The sequence below is a fragment of the Girardinichthys multiradiatus genome, chromosome 22, assembly GCF_021462225.1.
Source record: "Girardinichthys multiradiatus isolate DD_20200921_A chromosome 22, DD_fGirMul_XY1, whole genome shotgun sequence".
Lineage (NCBI taxonomy): Eukaryota > Metazoa > Chordata > Actinopteri > Cyprinodontiformes > Goodeidae > Girardinichthys > Girardinichthys multiradiatus.
Genome location: NC_061814.1, coordinates 39822380 through 39843514, shown reverse-complemented (window position 1 = coordinate 39843514; position 21135 = coordinate 39822380). Strand labels below are relative to the sequence as shown.

Genomic DNA, 21135 nt, shown 5'->3' with positions numbered 1-21135 from the left:
GCATAGGGATTGTTAGGAATACCACTAATTGTGGCACTAGTGATTTTGCAACAGTTGTTTAAAAAACAACTTATTGAGAAACGATTTTCTTTCACATCGAAAAAAAAGTTATTGTAAGGGGTACCAACAAATCTGTCCACATCTGTTTGTTGACTTTCTTGTAACATTTAAAAATGAAGTTTAGACGAAAATTCAACTTGGAAGACTCACCTCTACTTCCGGCTCCGTCTAACTACTCCACTACTTTCTCCACTCCAACCAATCAGCTTCTGGTCCGCATTCCTCTTCAGCCAATCATCCCTCAAGTCTTGGCTTTAAAAGACCTTGATACGCAGAATCTCCTGCCCTCCAGCTGAGCTTTGACCCTCCTCCACCCCATCTCCACCATCAGGCTTCAAGCTCCTTCCGACTCCTTTATCTCCTCAGGCCTCCACTCCACCACCAGTATCAGGATCCCAGGGGGAAGACTTCTCTAATTGTAACCCTAAGATGTTCATTTAAGCTCACGTCATCATCAGCATCCATGTCTTCCACCGGGATCCGAGCACCAAAAGAAAACAAAGATCTGCTAATAAACTTCTCCAATTGCCATCTCTGTGTTTCTCTCATTCGTGAGTCTTTTCAGGTTGAATTGTCTTGTCCACTAATTTTCTAAACTTTCTTAATGGCAATTGAAAAAATGATTCAAATGTGCTTTTTCCCTTAATTGAGGGAGAAAGACTTTCTTCACAATAATTTCTTAGAACCAAACTTTATTAACTTTAAATTAATTGTTTCTTCAAATAGACTGTAAAGCAATAAAAAAGCAATATTCTGAACAAAGTGAAGACAGGCTTGAATGACAAATGATTGATTGTTGCTGCTGCTTGATTGAATGCCATTTAATGACTGTTGTTGGAAGTATTATGAAGTTCTGCTGTGCAACTGAAAGACGGTTATTTCCACAGATTTAAACAACAAAAGTAACAGAAACACAGAACAAAATGATGCATGCTGTGCTTGTTTCCAAATTAGGGGCTTACAAAATTAAACTGACAAGTATTTTGAAAGCTGTTTGAAGCAAATATTAATTATTGAGTACCAGAGAGAGGAAAGGAAAATATTATAAATAATTGGTTGACATTTGTAAAAGTAATAATAAATCTTCTTTCTAGGAACAAAATGTCTGTTTTCTTTGTATTACACATAGAAACTTTTGAGATAGGTGGCAGAAAAATCTATTTCTGATAAAGAATAGATTATAACACCCCATTTTTATTCCTGCTTAAAGTGGCTGAAAAAACATATACAGCCATATTCAATAAAACAGTGTTACAATGAGGCTTGTTTATCAGATTTTTTTAAATAACAATCTTTAAGCAGGTATAAAACATAACTTTCAAAAACCCACAAAAAAGTTTTTTTATTGGTGTGATGTAATATTCTAATCTTAAATGCCATATTTTCATTAGCTGTAAGCAGAAAATCCTCATAATTAGCAGAAATAAATGCTTGAAAACATCAGTTTGCGTGCAGTTCATCTATATAATGTGTCTCACTTTCCTGGAGTTAGTGAAATAAAGGAGCTTCTTAATAGTATTCTAATTTATCGAATGGCTCTGAAGGTTTACCACATCCGGCGCATGTGATTAGAACATCATTACTCAGCATTTTCAGGTAGGTTTGCCCTTTAAACCTTTGCCAGTTTTGGGTGCTTCTGACTGCTGAAGGGGAAGTAAACACTATGGTGAGATTGAAAGAAGACTGCAGCAGCTTATGAGTCTGGTAAAGGATTTAAATAAGTCTCAAACAATTCAAAATCAGCAATCCCACTGTCCTGAAAATAGTCTATGAGTGAACATTCAAAACAACTGCCAATATTCCTAGGTCTGGCAGTCCATGAAACAGGTTGAACATGCAAGAAACCCCTCAAACGCTTCACAGCTGAAAGTGAAGAGTGGGGCAAACTTTCCTCAGACCAATGTCAGAAACTGGCAGATGGCTACAAGGAGCATCTCACTGAAGTAATTAAAGCTAAAAGGAGTAAAACATGCTTTTATGGGGTAAATTTTTCCTCTGCTGGAAAATACAGTTTTGTTGGTATCTTTTTGAGCAAAATGGTAATTTTTTAGTTTTTTCAAGTGCAATCAATTTATTTACCAAAATAAAAAAAGAGATTAAATAATATCACTGAATGGGTCTTTGTGGTTTTTATGAATGAATGAATGAATGAATGAATGAGTGAATTTATTTATTTTGGTTGGCTGTTGCTCCTATTTGCCCCCTTCTTGCCGCCATCATAAAAATAAAATGATAAAAGCTTAAAACAAGCAGGAAATAAGAAATTAATAGGAAATTAAGTCTGTTACCACTCTAAATGAACCATTTCCATTGGGTGGAATCCCATCAAAACATTCAACCAATGAAAGACTAGACCTGTTCAGAGTAACACTGAAGCGCCCTCTATTCCTTCCTGCACAAAGTTAGTTTAGAATGGAGGGACAGGCAGGCTCACAGGGAGGCCGGGTTCTCATCTGAATTGCTAAGCAGCCGGAGCGAGAGACAGAGGGAGGAGAGGGGGAGAAAGCATACAAGGCCTACCCCACCGGGAGCGACCTGGGCCCTTTGAAGTGGTAATTTGCACCGACTCCAGGGAGGGTGGCCAAATTGAAATGTCTTTTGACAACAACAGACAGCCACACTTGTTGTCTGATTGAGACACCTTTAAGCACAGAGAAAGGTGGAGAAAGGCAGAAAGACCATGAGAGTGTGACTCACAAGGACAAAGAAGGGGAGCCACTTTGCTGATTAATTTTGTGTAATTTCACTGAAATCACTGCTGCTTATTGCTTCCATTCAGAGAGTGACAAGTGGAACATGGACTCCACTGCTAATCAAAGCTTTTCACTCATGATATTATTGATAAGAGTAATGTAACAACCTAAATTGTAGTGATTCCTTCACATTGTACAGAGAAAAGGGCAAATTACAACCATAAATTCAAAATGCGGCAGAAACGTTCAGGTAATCTTCTGTGATGGCTTATTCATCCATCTTATAACTTTCTTTCTCTTTCTCTTTGTTTTTTCTTCTTCCCAAAAACAGACACATTTTGATAAAAAACAACATCTTTAGAAATCTTAGCCACTGAGCATTTAGACACACCACAGTTCTGTTTGGCAGCATATGACATTATGGTGTCCAGTTCTGTACAGAGCCCAGCTCATGCAATTGTCCCCCCCCCCCCCCCCAATGGCCTTATTCTGTCAGTCCCTCTGCCTGATGCAGATTGGCCCCCTACTACAGTGGGCTCAGGGACCCATCCACCCCTAACCCCCTCTCCCTCCACCATCTATCCCCCCATCTCCATCTGTTAAACTGTGTCTCTAGCATCACAACAAGGGACATGGAGGGAGGGAAGTTGAAATTCACCAAGTGTTCAAAGAAGCAAATGAATGGATAGAAATCCCATAGATGAAGGCCATCAGCAATGAAGAAAAATGTTCATGACTGAGAAGAATGTTATCAAAAACAGCAGTTTAAGCTATTGAAGGCATTCTGTCTCTGCATGGCCTTGGACCAGCATAATTTTACATATTTATTGAAATCTGAATCTTCCATTGTCCTACTGTTGTCTGCACATTTCTTTGTCTAAATATTCAATCATTTTGGAATTTAGATATCTATGATTTACACTTTAAAGCTGAAAGGGAGTGAACGTCCTTCTGAGTCATTTAAACAGATAAAGGATAAGGTTTGGATCAAATCGCTACTGCTAGTGATGGTCAATGTGTTTTCTATCAATTAAAGGATTTTTTTGTGAAGATTTTTTGTTTTGTTTTGTAATAAATTCAATATTCAAAAGCCAAGTAAGTGAACGTGCCTCCAACTGTGCCTCCCTGACCTACCTGCAGTATTATTTGGTCTTCCCGATGCTGGTTGTTCACCAATGTTCTCTAAAAAAACCTCTGAGGCCTTCACAACACAGTGCATTGGTAAGATTATATTATGCATAGGTGCACTCAATTTACTAAAATGGTGACTTCTGAAAGTAACTTGAGAAAACCTTTGGAAACTATATCCTCTAACACAATGGCTCTGAATAATTTAACTAACAAGGATAGGGAATCTACTATTGTTTTTAAATATAGATGTAATAAATAATGCAGGTTTTAGCAGTTTTTTCACAGAAGAATTGCATTGAATTTCCATAAAAGAATGACACTAAAAGCACCAGTAATGTTTTCCAGATCTATTTTTCTTTTCATAAGGTTGGAAACTATGTGCTATTCATACATCATTTCCCACTGTTATCAACATCCCACAGAAGAAAATGTATCAATCGTCTTTTTGCAAAAATCTTAAATTTTAGATAAATAAAATTCTTTTTTTAAGGAGAACACATTTCCTATTGTAGATATTTATGAAAAATTATGTGGTGTCTTTTTTCAAAAGGCCATGTAACATTTGCAGCTCTAAATGAGTTTTATTTAGCTAAACTCAGAGCCAAAATGGTTCTTTGGATTGCAAAAGTTGCAGACCCCTGATCTAAAGAGATTGTCCCAAGAGGAATAGTCAAAGATCCTTCTCTGCAGGGACCAATCTTGTAAAATGTTATTGGAGAAGACTAATGAGTGCAAAACGGGTTTGTGATGTTTTCCCCATGTTGTTTTCTTAATTTGGGGATTTATTTTTCCTACCACTGAATAAATGTACTGACAAAAAATTCTTCAGTCTGAGATTACACTGTTGCAATGAAAGCAGGATTTAATTGAAGGTTTCTTAAACATCTTTATCAGGGATGTGGCTAGCACTGTAACTATCTGGAAATAAAAGCTGAACTGCTCAGGTCTTGCTTTTATTTCATCTTTCATGTCAACCCTAAGGGTTGTTATTGTTCAGCAGAAATAAAGGAATTGCCTCTCTGCTCTGTTAAACTTGCTGGGAGCTGCAGCATTCATGGTAAACAGCCTCTTTCAAGGCTTTTTTAAGCAACATTTTGCTGTAACAATCTCAGTAAACAGAAATAAACAGTACTTTTTCATAACAACTGATATTCTGTTCAAGCATAATGTATTTTTATTTATCCAACACCAGTCAGACATGGTGTGTAGAAAGCACCCCAACCCCTGCTTGCAGCTAATGAACATGACCGATCTCCCAAATTGCCAATTGAAGCTTAAAGACGATCTACAATTTCTTTCCTGTGTTGTGATTCAGCGTGTTGTGTTCTCTTGTCCTGTCAGACTGCATTCCCTCAAATGAAATCTGCTGAGTGAACTCTCTCCGGCTCAGTGGCAGGTGTGTTCAGATGAACAAGCAGCTATTGTTGCCTCTTTTTGTATTATTTTTGTGTACAGCGGGACACTTCTGCTTTACTCTGCAAATTTGCTGCCACTCAAATGATACACTTTGCAGCAAAACAAGAGTGGATGTTAAAAGCTGTGTGTTGAAGAGGCTCCAATTAAAAGCTGGACCCCCTGAGATGAAGGTCAAGTGAGTTGATTGTTGGTTGTTGTGGGGAGCACTGCTGCAGTAGCTGAAACAGCAGCCTTTTTTACTTTGTAACTTTTTTAAATATTTATTTTGCAGAAGGGAACAGAGGTATAATGCTTCACATCCTATTTAAAACATTTTTTTCCAAAGCAGCAAAGGATGCATATTACATATACACCGCACAAATAAGCCACTGCTCATTAGACTTTGATCAAATAGTTTTTGTTATTCTTTGAAAGGCTACAGTATTATACAGAAGATGTTTGACCTCAGTCAACTGCCAAGTTTGAGACTACTGCCCCCAAGGGGTGGCCTAGGGAATTTGTGTTTATGCTTAATATAGTGAAAAATGAGCAATGCTGGGTTAAAATACCAAATACAGGGTTTTCTGGAAAAAAAAAACTATTAGAGGCTGCAAAGGACTTCAGACTGGAGCAGAGGCTGACCTTCCAGTAGGACAACAACTAAACATACAGCCAGAACTTCAATGAAAGGATTTAGATCAAAGCACAAACACGGTTTTAAATGGTCCAGTCAAAGTCCAGAACAGATTTTCTCCATCCAGTCTGAATGAACTAAAGCTGTTTTGCAATGAAGATAGGGCAAAAACTATGTGAAGCTGGTAGAGACATACCAACAAAAGACTTGCAGCTAGGGGAGGCCAAAAATTGCTAACCATTTTTTTTTTGCTTCTCATTCTGTTCAAGTTTTTGGCTGTGATGTGGACATAATGTGAACAAACATCAATGAATACTTGTGTAACTGTATATCCCTGTAATGCAATTTGATTTTTTGCTCTATAAAGCCCATTTTTACATTTGGAGCACCACTACAGGCCATTGTAGACATTAAACTGTATTGTGATGACAATAAGGATGCTCGATGTGTCTAAGCCCAAGAACAGTTTCAGCAAAGTTTTGGATTTCACCTACCGTTGATTTTGTTGAGTTATAATTATCTTGCATTATAAACTGTTAACTTCTCATTTTGTTGTAGTGCTACCTTAAAGCTAAAAACAATGAGGCTACAACATTATAGCCTACATATCATTACAACATACTAGAATGACATTTGGAGCTTCACACTTTAAATTACATTTAATTCTGTGTGGAATTTTTATTTGAATCAGCTTTGAAGATTATGATATGACATGACCTCAGCTAGAGAAAAAGAGCAGAGTTCCATCTTCAGATGGCTGCACTGGCCTTGACTTGCTAAAACACTCCTGCTGCACCCCACGCAGCATGAGAGTCCGTGCGTGCCTGTGTCAGTGTCTCACTTCTGCATGCTCTAAGAGTCCTTGTCTGGAGACCTTGAGGGCTAAAGGCATGTGTGAGTGGAGGAACGAAAGGACAAGAAGAAAAAAACCTGAACAGATAAGAAACTTTTCCACTGCCGGAACAAGTTGTCCTTAGTGTTTCTCTTCTTGGTTGCGTCTGGCGTCTACAGAATGTATCAAATAGGAGATAACTGTAATAGCTTCATTGTTAAACTAGAAGAATAATGAGAAGTTTTCTGAGAAATCTGAGCTGAAGATAAAACTGTAACAAGGCAATTGTTTGCTGCCCTCCAGGTGTGCTCCCATGACTGCAAACAGAAGAGAGAGGAGAACTGCTGAGTGAGCGCAGACAACAGCTATTCTGTCTCTGCTAAACATCTTCAAGGTCTTTGTTGAGAGATAAATGGCCAACAGAAGGTGCTTTCCCAGAACAGACCCATCTGGATGCTCAAGGGGTAAGTTCTCTGCACACCATTTGCTATTCATTTTAATAGAAATTACATGTTGCAAACTTGGAAAACTTTTCCCTAATTTTTCATCAATGTTTTATTTCAAAGATGGATTATGCACATTATATTGTCAAAGACGTCAAGCAGACCAGGTATTTTAAGCTTTTTGTTCTGTTTAACACATAATCTTTTTCTTTATGTCGGCTTTTTAGGTTTCTGCATGTTGCAGCATGGCAGCAGGGCTTGTTGTACTCGCTGTTCCTTTTTCCTATGCATATACTTCTTTGAGATGTAACTTTAAAGAGGCATAAGGCATGGGAAAATGGGGCTGCAGAGGTATTCCACCTAGCTGAGCTCAACCTCTTCTCCATAAGACAGCAGACGTTAATTCTGCAGTGAGTTGCATCCAGCCTGACTTGGAGTCTGTAATTTGTTGATTCTAAAAACTGCTTTTATATTTAAAAATCAACTTTTTGGATATGGAGTGAACAAATGGTTTTGAATAATCATTCATCTTGTCTTGTTTGTCTCTGACGTTGTTGCTTTATTTTTTATTTTAAATAAAAGTCTGTGTCTTTAAATGTTGTCACTGATATATTTGGTATTTCATAATTTGGAATATCTTTTTTATTATGACTTGGGGTGGTGATACACTAGGCAATTTTTTGGGCAACTCTAAAGGGCAATGGTGCCCAGAAAATTGCCTCAGTATTGCTGCTTTAAACCCATGAAGACAGGTTTCAAAATGTTCTCATCTTCATTGTCATTTTTAAATAAAAAAGTATTCAGATCCCAGTAGAGGCTTGTGGAACCTTCAAATAATATAGAAAGGTGTGTGTAGACAGTAGAATGAAATCAACAATTGAACAACAGCAAAAAAACAAAATATTCAAAATCAATCAATCAGTCAAACTTTATTTAGACAGCAGTTTTTATACAGACAGGTGCACAAAATGATTTACAGAGGTTAAAAAAGATGGACAGACATAATAAAAACTCCCTGGAAAACTGTAAACTAAGTAAACCTAAAATGGGACATTATATAAATTAATTATAAGAGAATTAATGTGTACTGTTGGTAAATGGTGTAAAAACCTGAATAAGAATATTTGTGATAAAATCTTAAGTAATGGCAATGCAATACAATCAAACAGATAGCAAAATGTTGGTAACAACTAAAATGAAAATAAAATCATAAAAAATAAATATTTAAATAACTGTTAACTTGAACTAAAATCTAGACTAAAAAAATGCATCGCTGGTTTGTTTTCACAACAACATGAAAACTCTCAGATACCCTCAAGTCTTTAAATATTAACAGAAAATATTAACAGAAAACCGAGAGATGTGTAGGATAAAAGCAAATCTGATCCATTGAGTGAACTAAGAGCATTACAAACAAGTAAGAGCATCTTAAAGTACTTTCTAAACTTTAGGGAGTGATGTGGGGTTGCTTTCAGAAGAAAGAAACTCAATAAGCAATCTCAGTACATCATCATGCTATTCTAATAAAAATAAAGTCAGAAAATATACATCTTCATTTATCGTTTATAATGCTAAAATAAAACTAGAAAGAAGCCGAAGTAATTTTTTAGGGACAGAAGCTTACAGACATCTGAAACATACCCTGGGGGCCCTGATGCAAGTTCCTGGTTTAGCCAAACAGAAAGAAAAGCTACAAAAATTAAACACATTTAGCACATATTTCCTAGTAAACCATTTTGGAGGAGAGTTTGGATCTTTTTCAAAGCAAACTAAAGGTGAATCTATTTAGTTGGTCTTTAGTTGAAATTTATGCATATTTATTGTCTTTGTATGGTTGTTTTTATTATTGAATTATTTTAATTCAATTTTAATTATTAACAATATGAGCATGATTATGTATAATTATGTTTAATTATTGTATTTCTATACAATGTATTAATAGTTTTGGCAAATTATATTCTCAGTTCCTGATCACCTATAACTGATTATTATTTTATTTCTTTATCTTCTAATTATAAAATTAATTGATTAATTAATTAATTAATTGTTGATTGATTGATTACTGATGTTTCCAGTGTGTGTCTCTAGTGGTTTTAGTTATTTTTCAAATCTGTCCACCTTTTTGTCCTCTGTAAAGCATTGGTGTTGTTACAACTTCGGTGTGAGAAAGGTGCTTTAAAAATAAAGTTTTATTAACTGATTGACTTAAGTGTTAAACACTGAAGGAAATTCACATTACAAGCCTCATTAAGCCGTGCATGCCAACGTAGTCTTGGTGGTCTATAAAAAATATTTTTACTGTAAATTTAAGTTAAAAGATGATAATGCGTTGTAACTACAATATCTTAGAATTTATATAAATACAGAGATGGTGCGAAGTAGAAGTAGACATTGATATTTTTTTTAATTATAATTATTTCCAGTTTAATTTACTAATCAAACATGTATTTTATTATCATTCTGTCCCCTGTGGAAAGTCTCATTGCTTTTGCAGAGAAAGAAGCAATGTTTCTGATTGGACAGCAAGTCAGAACCACAGGAGTGTGTGCACAAATGTGTCACAGTCACTTCCACATCCTCTTTAATTGCTCAGGGGTATGGTGTTAAGGGGAAATTATTCCTTAGGAAACTGGGTATGTATAAAGTAATGTATTCAAGCATTTCAATGAAATGTTGAGTGGAAGGACAAAGAGAGGCAGAACAAGGGTGCACACGAACTGATATAACCACAGCTTTGAGAGGCTTGTCATGCAAAGCCCATTTTTCATAATAATGAAATCAAAGTTCTTGGTAGAGTGGCAGTCAGTTTCTCGATCTCCCATGGGTAAGAATAATTTGGGGTTTAGGAGGAGGCGTAAGAGGGCTTTTGAATAGTGCAACATCTGCCACTGGAGGACATGTGTGGTTAGATGTGGTGCCAGATAACTTGCATGATTAGCAGCAGGTTTTTGCTTTTCCAAAGCTGAAAAACGGATATGAGTGAAACAGACGAAGAAACCTAGCAGAGGGACTCAATCAATCACCTTTTTAGCTGGAGCCACATAATGACTTTAAAGTGATGCAAAATACACCTCTGGCAGACTTAAGGGCACTGCCCCATGCTGTCTTTCAAGTAAACTCTTCAACAGAGCAGTTACCTTGGCTTTGACGTCGCTTTGACGATGCAAATTTACAACACAGCCGAGGTCAAAATATTCACCTGCAGCAGCATGTAGAGGTAGAATATTTCAGGTTTGTCAATACTGGCTAGGGTCCCTTCATCCCTTTGTCACTTCGCAACCCCGTTTTTTATTAACGTTTTGCCATTTTGTCCTGACCTACGTTCATTTCGTACCTGTAAATAAACCACTTTGTGCCCATATTATTAACTATTGACATAGTTTTATAAATATTAAAATAAACCTAGATTCTAGATACAGTAAAGCGATCTCAAACTCAGCAGAAGAGTGACTGTATAGCAGGTTGGCTGAGTGGGCGCGGTGGTGGGTCAGACCCGCTCTGTGGAGCGGCTGCGGCTGCGGTAGAATGAAGAAGTGGACCTGGAGCTCAGCATAGGGTGCAGAAACAGAACCGAGAGAAAGTCACGACGCGGGTCTTTGAGCTTCCGTTTCAGTGAAACCAGAGGTTTAAAACACAACGTATTACACTGATTTACTAACAAAAAATTAAGACACCCAACCTTTGTCATTTTTTTAAATGTGTTTAAGAAAAGATAACACCCCAGGTTTTTACAGCCAGGCATCTGTGCTTCCTGAAGGTGTTCTCCAGTTTTTCCTGAGTTGTTTTCATACTTGTTGCTTCGCTTTCAGATCCCTCAGAAGCACAGTCTCTGTTGTCTGAAACAGAAACCCCAGCTAATTAATTTACTTAAAATCAATCCGCCCACAATAGGTCTGATTGATCCTGCCAGAGACAAAGTTTATCAGGTAACTTACAATCAGTTGAGGTCGGAGAGTGTTGGCTAATTATCCAGTGCTCCATTTCAGCGTCCTCTGCTTGCATTTATCTCATAACGTCTTATCGAAAACCACTCCACAGAGGAGCTTACCATCATGCATTCAAACAGTAGTATAAATGTGAGCGCTATACGGGAGGGCCACGCTTCTTTATTTGGATATGCAAAGGGATCTCAGCAGAACGAGGGAAACTCGCTGCTGCTTGTAACGGCCTAAAAGAGGCTGGGCTGCAGTTTTTCTCACCTTCTCGGCGCCAGTGAGTCTGATTATCAGTTGCCTGGTATGTCAAATTGAATGCTGTGTGCATAGATGGATTGAAGTGTATATCCGCCTGATGTGTTGGTCAGTGAGCTTTAAGATCGTAAAATCTGCAAGAAACCCCCACGTTTGCCCCACAAAAAGGAAATAAACTTTTTTGTTATTCCCTGGATAGAGTTCAGCTATTATTTATTTAAAGATTTTCCCCTGAATCTTCTCCCACGCTGGGACGCTGTGGATAAAGACGCAGATGAAAGCGCCCAGTTGTTTGCCCATCAGGCAACCTGGTGGTGAAACCCTTATTATTGTGGGAAGGGGAGGGTCAGAAAACAACGATAAGTGAGAAAGTTCCTTTCTTTTCTTTGTCTACCTTTTTAAAGGAGACATTTGCCTCAGGGCCCCCTAACCTCCATCACCCTGCCCCTTTGCACATCCACGTACAATTCCTTGCAAAAGCATTCACACCCGTTGAACTTTACCATATTTTTGTCACGTTACAAATAAATACTTAGATACATTTTATTGAGGTTTTATGTGATAGGCAAACATAAAGTAGTTATGTTTAAAGCAGACAGTGCATGGAAAGAGACAAGACGCTCACTTTTCTTATAAACGAAAATGTGTTTGGGTGGCAGATGTGGACTGTTGTATCGGGTCAATACTTTGGAGAATCAACTGTTGTTACAATTGCAGCTGCAATTCTTTTGGGTTATTTTTGTACGAGCTATGCACATCTAAAGAATGTCATTGGATTCACTTCAATTCAACTTATTTATTTAGCACCAATTATCGACAATTGTTGTCTTAAGACCTTTTGGAAAAAAAGTCAATTCAGTCCAATCACCCAGACCAATTCCAACTGAATTGAATACATTGCTAAATTAATCCTAGATATCAAACAATGCAGTCAAAATCCGTTTATTATTCAAATTGGTTTTGTGTCTTCTTTGCAAAATCAGTCAGATTCAGTAATTTTCAAGTCTTGTCCCTGATTCTCAATCAAATTTAGGGCTGTACTTTCACTAGGCCATTCTAACATGAATTTATTTTGATCTGAACTATTATGTTGTAGTTATGGTTGTATGTTTAGAATCACTGTTCTGCTGTAAGGTGAACCTTGGCCTGAGACTCAAGTCTTTTGCTGTGTTTCCTTTCAGGTTTGCCTTGTATTTAACTCTATTCCTTTGCTTGTGAGCTCTGGCCAGCAGTGCTCTAAATAACAGTCAGTTTAGGTGGCAGGTTTGTCTTGGAATGTTTGCAGTACCACACTATTTCCATTTTCAGATGACGAATTGAACAGCATCATCCGTGAGATTTTCACAGCTTGGGATGCTGTTTTATAAATTTCTCTACAGCTTTTTCCTGACCTGTCTTCTTTGTTTACTATTGTTCTCTAAAAAACCACTACCACTTTCACAGAACAGATGCATTTATAGTGAAATTTAATTTGGACAGATGGACTCTACTTACTATGCCACACGTTTTGATTTTTGTATATAGAAATTGAAAGTATTGTCACTTTCCTTCAATTTCACAAATGTCCACTACTTTTTATTGGTCCAAAACATAAAACCCCAAATAAAACACATTTTATTAGTGGTTGCCGTGTGATAAATGTGAAAAAGCACCATAAGATATAAGAAAATCTAACCAGCCAAAGTAAATGTTTGTCCCACTGATGCATAATTTATTACCTTTTTGTGATGTGATGTCAGGTTTGCTGCAAATTCAGCTTTTTATCGTAGAATCTCATCAAACAATCAACTTTTTTACTGGAGGCTGCGGAGCTCACATAGATCTTCTTAGATCCTCTGGGCAAACAAAATCCCAGACTCTCTGGAGCCAGGTATGTGGACTCCTGTGTTAAACGTAAAAACGTATCAATGAGTGGTTTAATTAGGCCTAATTGTCAACCACGATCTCCCAGTTAGCTGGCCTTTGAAGTGTAAGAATGGGCACAAACAGGCTCTATGAAAGCAGGTACAGAGGATTGTCACTTTTTGTTGACAAAGGCACTGAAACCTCGTTGTAACGTTTATGTTTGATCCTATTTACATTGAGTAATCCACTATATACACTGGCATTTTTTATCTGAGGCTAAAGGAGAGATCCATACAGTGAGAACCTGTAGTCATCCTTATCAGTGATGACAGACAGGATGATCCATTCATGTCAGGATAATCCAGTAATAAAGATTATATCATCAGCTTTATCTCTGAGATTCAGCTGCAGATATAGCTACATGTGCAGAGCAAAAGAAACATCGTAGTCAATTTGCTTCGATAAAGATGAATAACTTTATTAATTTATAAATAGATCTATAATTATACAACTTCTGTACAAATTTTTACAAATCGGATTGCACATTTTGGCGATTATAAGTGTCTAAGTCGGAATAAATAGTCTCTTTTGGCAGTTTGTTCAGTAGAAATGTGGATACTGAATCATGAGCTGAGGCGCGGGGTGAGGAGTAAGCTGTTGCGGCAGGACCAGATGCGGGAAAAGCGGGGAAAGACCCTGGCTGGGTGTGGTGTAGTGGGCCTGCTGCGCAACCACGGGATGGTACCTAATCGGATGCATAGGCTGGAAGGTGACTGACGGGACCCTAGGAGCGAGGTAGTCCTGGACCTCTCGTTTCAGCTTCATCCGTCTGTTTTGGAACCACGTCCTAACCTGCAGAGATACGAAGGAATTGATTTAACATCCAGAAGACTTCCCACTGGAAAGCATGTCCATCATCCTCATTAATTATCCTATAATACAAGCTGTGTTTGCATTTCACCTGAGTTTCTGTGAGGTTCAGCTTCTGCGCTGTGTTTACCCTCTCCCCTGCATCCATGTATTTGTGCTCACTGAATATCTTCTCCAGCTTGCTGATCTGCTCCGGAGTGAACTTTGTGCGCACTCGGCGCGTCGGTGCGTCTTTTTCCGCCTCATTCTCTTCATCCACGGATGCTGCTTCGCTCTCGTACCCGGAGGAATACTCGCTCACTTCTGCAACTGAAGCAAGAAAAAAACAAGTTACAAATCTGTAACTTTTACAAAAAATAAACAGTATTCATTAATTCAGAAACTTACTTGGAGAAAAGCAGTCTGCTGCATGCAAAGGTGAGCCCACGATCGAGTTCTGCTTCTCCCTGGCCTTATCGGGCTCTCCCTGCTCAGCGGCCTTTGACAGCTTGGGTTTTGGCTGCAGGTAACCCCTGCCAAAAGTCGGTGCGCTCGGCTGGACCATGCAGGCAACATGAGGTCTGAGGGCCAGGGCAGCTCTTTGCCACTCCTCCGCTGCGCTGCTCTGGTGGCTCAGCGCCAGCCAGTCCACAGAAAAGTATTTCACCATGTCCACAGGGCAGCGCAGTGACTTGTAAATTCACCAAATGTCACACGAAAGAAGAGTGCTGTGGCAGCTTTGTGGCATGCAGCCAAGCTTTTAAAGCTACCCCGGCCACTTGCTTCATTTGCATATGTAGAGCCCCTTGTTAACACCCGATCAATTCCGATGATTGGGGGATAATGGCTCGTTATTGAAGTCTTTACAGCCCTGTGAGCGTGTGAAGACCTGGCGCCTCCGCGTCTGCGTCCTGAATTTTTTACATTTGTCTGAGATTGAAACTAAGGGGATGAGATTCCTTAAATAGCTGCATACAATAAAGTCGCATCCTTGGGAATCTGAAACCAGGACAGGGAAATTAAGGACTGTATTTTAAAGACTCATCTTACTGAATCTAATTATAACTGCCTTGCTATACCTGACTGACAGCTCTCACTTTTAAGGTTAAAGATTTTGAGGTGTACTTTCCACAAGCTTTCTTTTTGATTGAGTTATTTTAAGTATAAACTTTGTACAGTAGAAAATGGGATTCTGAAGGGATTAAACACCAATCATTAAAATAATTAACAGTTGCTACTTTAAACGCTCAGATTGTGACAGTTACTTTCCACATACTTCCACCTTAGCCTACACTGTAAAAAAGATAATTTACTTAAGTTAATTGGTTTAGTTGCGCAAGTGCAGTGATATTCTAAATATTCCGTTTTGTACTTTATTTGTACAACAGTTAATATTTTAACTGTTGTACAACCCACTCAAGACTGTGGAAATGATGGTGGACTTTAGGAGAACATCACCCCCATAAACCCCTCTCACCATCCTCAACAACACCGTAGCAGTTGTGGACCACTTCAGGTTCTTAGGAACCACCATCTCTGAGGACCTGAGATGGTCTTCACACATAGACACTGTTCGAAAGAAGGCCCAGCAGAGACTTCCTGAGGCAACTCAAGAAGTTCAACGTTCCACAGGAGCTGTTGGTCATCTTCTCCACTGCCATCATTCAGTCTGTCCTGTCTTCGTCCATCTCAGTGTGGTTTGGCTCATCCACAAAACAGGACAGGTCCAGACTGCAACGAATAATCAGGAATGCAGAGAGAATAATCAGGGCTGACCTTCCCTCCATCCAGGACTTATACAGGTCTAGGGTCAGGAAAAGAGCTGCTAAAATCTCTGCAGACCCAACACACCCTGCACATAAACTGTTCAGAGTTTTACCTTCAGGCCGCCGCTACAGAGCACTGTTCACTAAAACCAGCTGCCACAGAGACAGTTTCTTCCCCCAGGCTGTTTCTCTGATGAACATTCAATAGAGTACAAAACAACAGCATACAGATGTTGCAAATACACTTTTTTATTATATATGTGAATATTGTACATTGTAAATATGTATATTCTGTAATGCAAAAACAAAACCAAAGAGCAAAGTGTACCGGAGTCAAATTCCTTGTTTGTATGTTTGTATGTACGAACTTGGCAATAAAGCTGATTCTGATTCTGATTTTAAATGCATTTGTGAGGACCTATGCCAAACGCTGGTTCTTGGGTGCAGCAAACAAACCTTGGGGGAATATACCATGTAGATAAAGAAACCACCAGAGGATTGATTGCTGTTTGACTGCCCAAATATTATGGAGAACACATTAAAAAAAAACCAATGTCCTCATGAGAAATGACTCAAACAAACCAAGTGATACATTTTTGACCATTAACGTAACTAATTTTATTCATTTTGTATATGTTTTGATATAATTTTTACTTTGCAACTTTGTCTTCTGTTTCTTACAATTTCTTCACAATTTGTTTACCAACATTCTACTAAATATTTCTTAGATATTTCTATTTCTTTAAAACTTAATTCATTTTAAAGGTTACACCTTTAGTGCTATAAACAAGTCAGAGTAAAGTTTGATATTAATTACTGTTTTAATCCTCTTTAAACCCCCTCCACAAAAAAAGACTCTAGAGTCTTGGTCAGATTTGGGAATCGTGCTGCTGGCGGGTTTTACAAAGCATTTGTCATCACTGCATCACACCCTCGACCCACATAGCCAGCTTTCCACCTATACAAGGTCTGTGTCTTTTGCGCAGGGCGAATCAGGGTGTAGACTGACTTCTACCCTTCTCGCCTCCTCTGTCCTTTCACAAAACACATGATGGTAGCTAAAAGCGTCTTTAGTCCTGCCTTGAATTGGGGCTTATTTTAGAATCAGCCCCAATACTAAAGTTGAACTGTGTGCCAGCTGAGGCTGTTAACTATGAGGCAGTCTTTGACAATAAATGTACAACTTAGCTGTGGTTGTCAGGTAAAAGGCTCACAATGCAACTTATTTAGAAGTTGTTAATGACAACAGTTTATGAATTATTCACAAACCAGTACTTGTGATTCTTTCCAGGATTGAGGACAAACCAGATGACTTTTGTAAAGTCATCTTGTAATGTCACAGAGCAGTTAAAATTTAACTGAATTATTTGAGTAGTTTGCAGTTATTCATTAGGGTAAAATTATCTTTGAAATGTTTAGAATTTCCCCCAGTTTGGTGAATAAGTACATAAAAAATGAGTGGGAATTTAATTTTAGCGTTATTTAGCTTCACCGTACATCAATTCTACTAACATGAATGCTCATCTACCAAAATAAAAGTAGAGAAAGCGTTGCATTCATTTTTGTGTTCAATTCTAACAGTTTGTTTTGTCAGTGTATGATCACGTGTTTGAACCATAATCAAGTAAAAATCCCGGTTAAGTTTGTGCAGCTAAATGGGAATCATCATCCAGTCGGTTTTTGTATTAACATGCTTTAATTCCTCCCGGTGTGCGTCGACGCCAGCTACCCAACAACCAGCTTTTGGCACAAGCGCTCCAAACTTTAATGCCTGATTGTTCATTTGTTAATATGTTAAAACAAGCCGTGAAGAGCCCCAGAGCGCAAACGGCCTAACAGAAAAATACTGAGAGCTTCACAGCGGTTGCAAGCATCAAATTCAAATAAGTCTTGAATAAAAACTGATTTAAATACGCTTTTTTTTTTAAAAGTCCAATCTGTAAAACTGAACGAGATCATGTTTAGGATGTGCCAAGCAAATCCCAAGACAACTTCCAATCTTTCCCTGAGCTGTGAGGGATACCCTGTCACTGAGCTGAACGTTTAGCTATGCTCCAAAACAGGCCTAGTTGTCTCCTTTAATCGGTGATCTGCTGCTGTCCAGGGAGGAGTCCTTTCAGCCTTTTGGCGCACTTCATCTCCTCTGCTTTGAAGATGCGCTCTGATCCCTTTAGATAACAATAAGAAACCACCAGGGACGCCGCCTTCACACTGGGCCCATTTCCTCAGCTGTGTGGTTGGTCTCTGTCCCGAGCGCAGAGGTTTCTCTTATTGGATTCGGTCTTATAGAAGTCAGAACCAGATAAATCATATAGTGGGTTTTTATTTCTGTCCAGTGCAGAAGTGGATTATAAAGGAAGAATTCCACTTTTTCTACCCACAGGTCGAACTCAGCTAACAGCTTTAAACAAAACACGCAATGATGCATTTTACTTCTTGAAATCTATGAGACCCAAAACAAGTTCTAATACCAAAGTTAATCCATAATCACGAGTTAATACTTTCTGAAGTTTAAGCTCCAGTACATGTTTAATGGTCTTCATTTATTTCCTAATTAAAATAAAAGCCTTACCAGCAACCTAAATTCAGTTCCACATATTTCCATACAGGCTTTAATATTTTTATATGGTTAATTTCAACATGACAAAGTGAATAAGATGGCAGTGAATTGCAAAACTATTCATAGTCTGACCTTTTTCACATTTGGTCATAAGACAAACTTCAATGTATTTTAATAGATTTTATTGTGACAGACCATTGCAAAATTGTGTGTAATGATGCATGGTTTTCAAAATGTTTTTACAAATAGAACTCTAAAAAGTGTGGTATGTGTATGTATTCACAACCTAATTTGTAATTAGAACCCACCTGAGTGTAATTTATTGTCACAATAAAGCCAGAACATTAGTGAACAAACACCCATGGAAGACAGAAGATGGGCCATGAAGAAAGCTGGGTGGAGTTTTATTGCAGGATTAGATTATGTCACCATCAGAGGGCAACACAAAGACAAGCACACACTAACATGGCCTATTTTTGGAATGTGTGAGGTAGCAGAAGTACCTGGAGAGAACCTATGCATGCACTGGGACACCATGCAAATGCCAAGCAGAAATTCGAACCAAGGGTCTTCTGGTTGTAAGGCAGCAGTGCTAACAAATGTGCCACCATGCAGCCTTAGCACTAATCAGAATGGCTACACACAGTGCAAGCATGTTAGAGGTAGTAACATAATTTAGACTGGCACAGGGTCCAGCAGGACAATGACACTAAACATACAGCCAGACCTAAATCTGAATAAGAATTTGTCACATGAAATATGTTGTTACAGATGCTCGCTATCCACATTTCAGTCTCTAAATGTCAGAACCATACCCCGAAAGACTCGCAGCTGCACATTTGTCCGATTTTTATTTGTACAAATGTTTAAAAATCACTCATCATTTTCCTTCCACCTTACAATTACACACTACTTTGTGTTGTATCACATAAAAACCCAATTAAACTGAAGTTTGCCATAATACTGTGACAAAATGTGTAAAAGTTCAATGGATAATAATACTTTTCCAAGGCACTGTAAATTAAATTTGAAAGAAAAAAAGAAGCCTTTATTGTTTCTTAAATATATATCAATATAATTTCACCCAGACTTTTAAAATTATACAGAAATTTCTATACCTAATTCTAGCCAGGATATAGTTTAAGCATATATCCATGACAAAGCAATTAACAGCACGTATAGCCAGATTCCAAACATACCGCCTTAAAATTACTCATAGCACATATTGTTGGAATAAAATTAGAAAAGCTATTGCACAGCTATTGGCATAAATACTTCAACTGTAGAAGAGAAGCCCAGACTTGAGCCTACCTTCCCTGTATGACACAAACGGACTAAGTTATATAACCATTCCATCAGTTATTGTCTGACAACTATACACCTTGGCAAGAGAGGGACTATAAAATCTAATTTCTTTAGCTAATTTAAGCAAATCTTCATTGGATGTCACATTCCCTCTCCATGGTGAGGAGGAGAGCTGGCAGGGAAACAGAAAAAAATGGTCACTGGCTGAACATCATTACTCAAAGAATATTTTGCACATTAGGTGTTTCATGTTCCATAATTTGCTCTGCAATGATAAAACTTTGCCATCACTGTAAACTTGTAAACCTGTTGCTGTAAATGTGATTAGTGTTAGATATAATTTTATAATGAGGTGTTTTATTCTACATTTAGATTCCTAGCTGATTTGCAAATAGAAATTGAGTAATACTATGTAGATTGCGAATTTTGTGGTCAATCAAATAATACTTTCTGCACTCTGAGTTTTGTTTTCTTTATCAGAATTTACCCAAGGTTATATAATGGCATTGTCCACAGATAGACTACATTGCCAAAAGTACACCCACTTAAATCATTAAATTAGATGTTCCAATCCCTTCAATGTCCACATGTACATAACATAAAGGAACTAGTCATGCACACTACTTCAACAAGCATTAGCTAAAAAAAGGATTGGTCTCAGGAACCTAGGGAATTCCACTGTGCTATCATGATTGGATGCCACCAGTGCAATAAGACCAATCATGAAATTTCACTGCTGTTAAATATTCCACAGTTAACTGTAATATTGTAACAGCGTGGAAGTGATTCACCGCAATTCAGACACAAAAGGGTAGGCCAGGTAAAATCACAGAGCTGGTTAAGTGGATGCTCAAGTGCGTAGTACACAAAGTTCACCAACTTTTAGCAGAGTCAATAGCTAGAGTTCAAAACTTCACATGGCTTCAGATTAGCTCAAGAACAATTCATATAGGGCTTCTTGGAATGGCTTTCCATGGCCGAGCAGCTACATACAAACTTTACATTAACAAGTACAGTGTAAAGTAGCAGATGCTGTGGTGTAAAGTACAGCACCACTGCACTCTTGAGCAATGGAGACATGTTCTCTGGAATGAAAAATCTTGCCTCTCTGTAGATCCAATGAACAAGTCTGGGTTTGGCAGTTGCCAGGAGACCAGACTACAGTTTGTGTAAAGTGTAAAGTTTGGTACAAAGGGATTATGGTGTGGGGCTGTTTTTCAGGAGCCATACAATGCTTTCACACCAAACCTTTGGAATGCTTTGTACCATACCAGAGTCCGGTTTCTGGAGCAGATCATGCTGGTGTGAACCCGGGACCTTGAAACGGACCACAGAACCAAACCCTGGAACGGTTGCAACTTCCGGTCTCGGCACAGTTTATGTGAACCCTGGAACAGTTCGCTTGCAGTGTGAATGCATGCTGGGCCAGTGT

At 38.3% G+C, this 21135-nt stretch overlaps 1 protein-coding gene and 2 long non-coding RNA genes across 3 annotated transcripts; 1 reads left to right on the top strand and 2 right to left on the bottom strand.

The window, feature by feature from the left end:
• The first annotated feature begins 6792 nt into the window (after positions 1–6792).
• On the top strand, positions 6793–7784 carry LOC124859293. The gene is made up of 2 exons (XR_007036060.1): positions 6793–6947; positions 7049–7784. It is a non-coding gene; the product is annotated as an uncharacterized LOC124859293 (long non-coding RNA).
• Positions 7785–8091: 307 nt separating this feature from the next.
• LOC124859294 lies at positions 8092–11556 on the bottom strand. Its single transcript, XR_007036061.1, has 2 exons — positions 11124–11556; positions 8092–11024 (listed from the first exon to the last, which is right to left on the bottom strand). It is a non-coding gene; the product is annotated as an uncharacterized LOC124859294 (long non-coding RNA).
• Positions 11557–13734: 2178 nt separating this feature from the next.
• LOC124859554 (homeobox protein vent1-like) lies at positions 13735–14964 on the bottom strand. Its single transcript, XM_047352415.1, has 3 exons — positions 14481–14964; positions 14185–14402; positions 13735–14075 (listed from the first exon to the last, which is right to left on the bottom strand). Exons 1-3 carry the CDS (start codon positions 14740–14742, stop codon positions 13824–13826), a joined length of 732 nt encoding a protein of 243 aa, XP_047208371.1. The 5' UTR covers positions 14743–14964; the 3' UTR covers positions 13735–13823.
• Positions 14965–21135: the final 6171 nt, after the last annotated feature.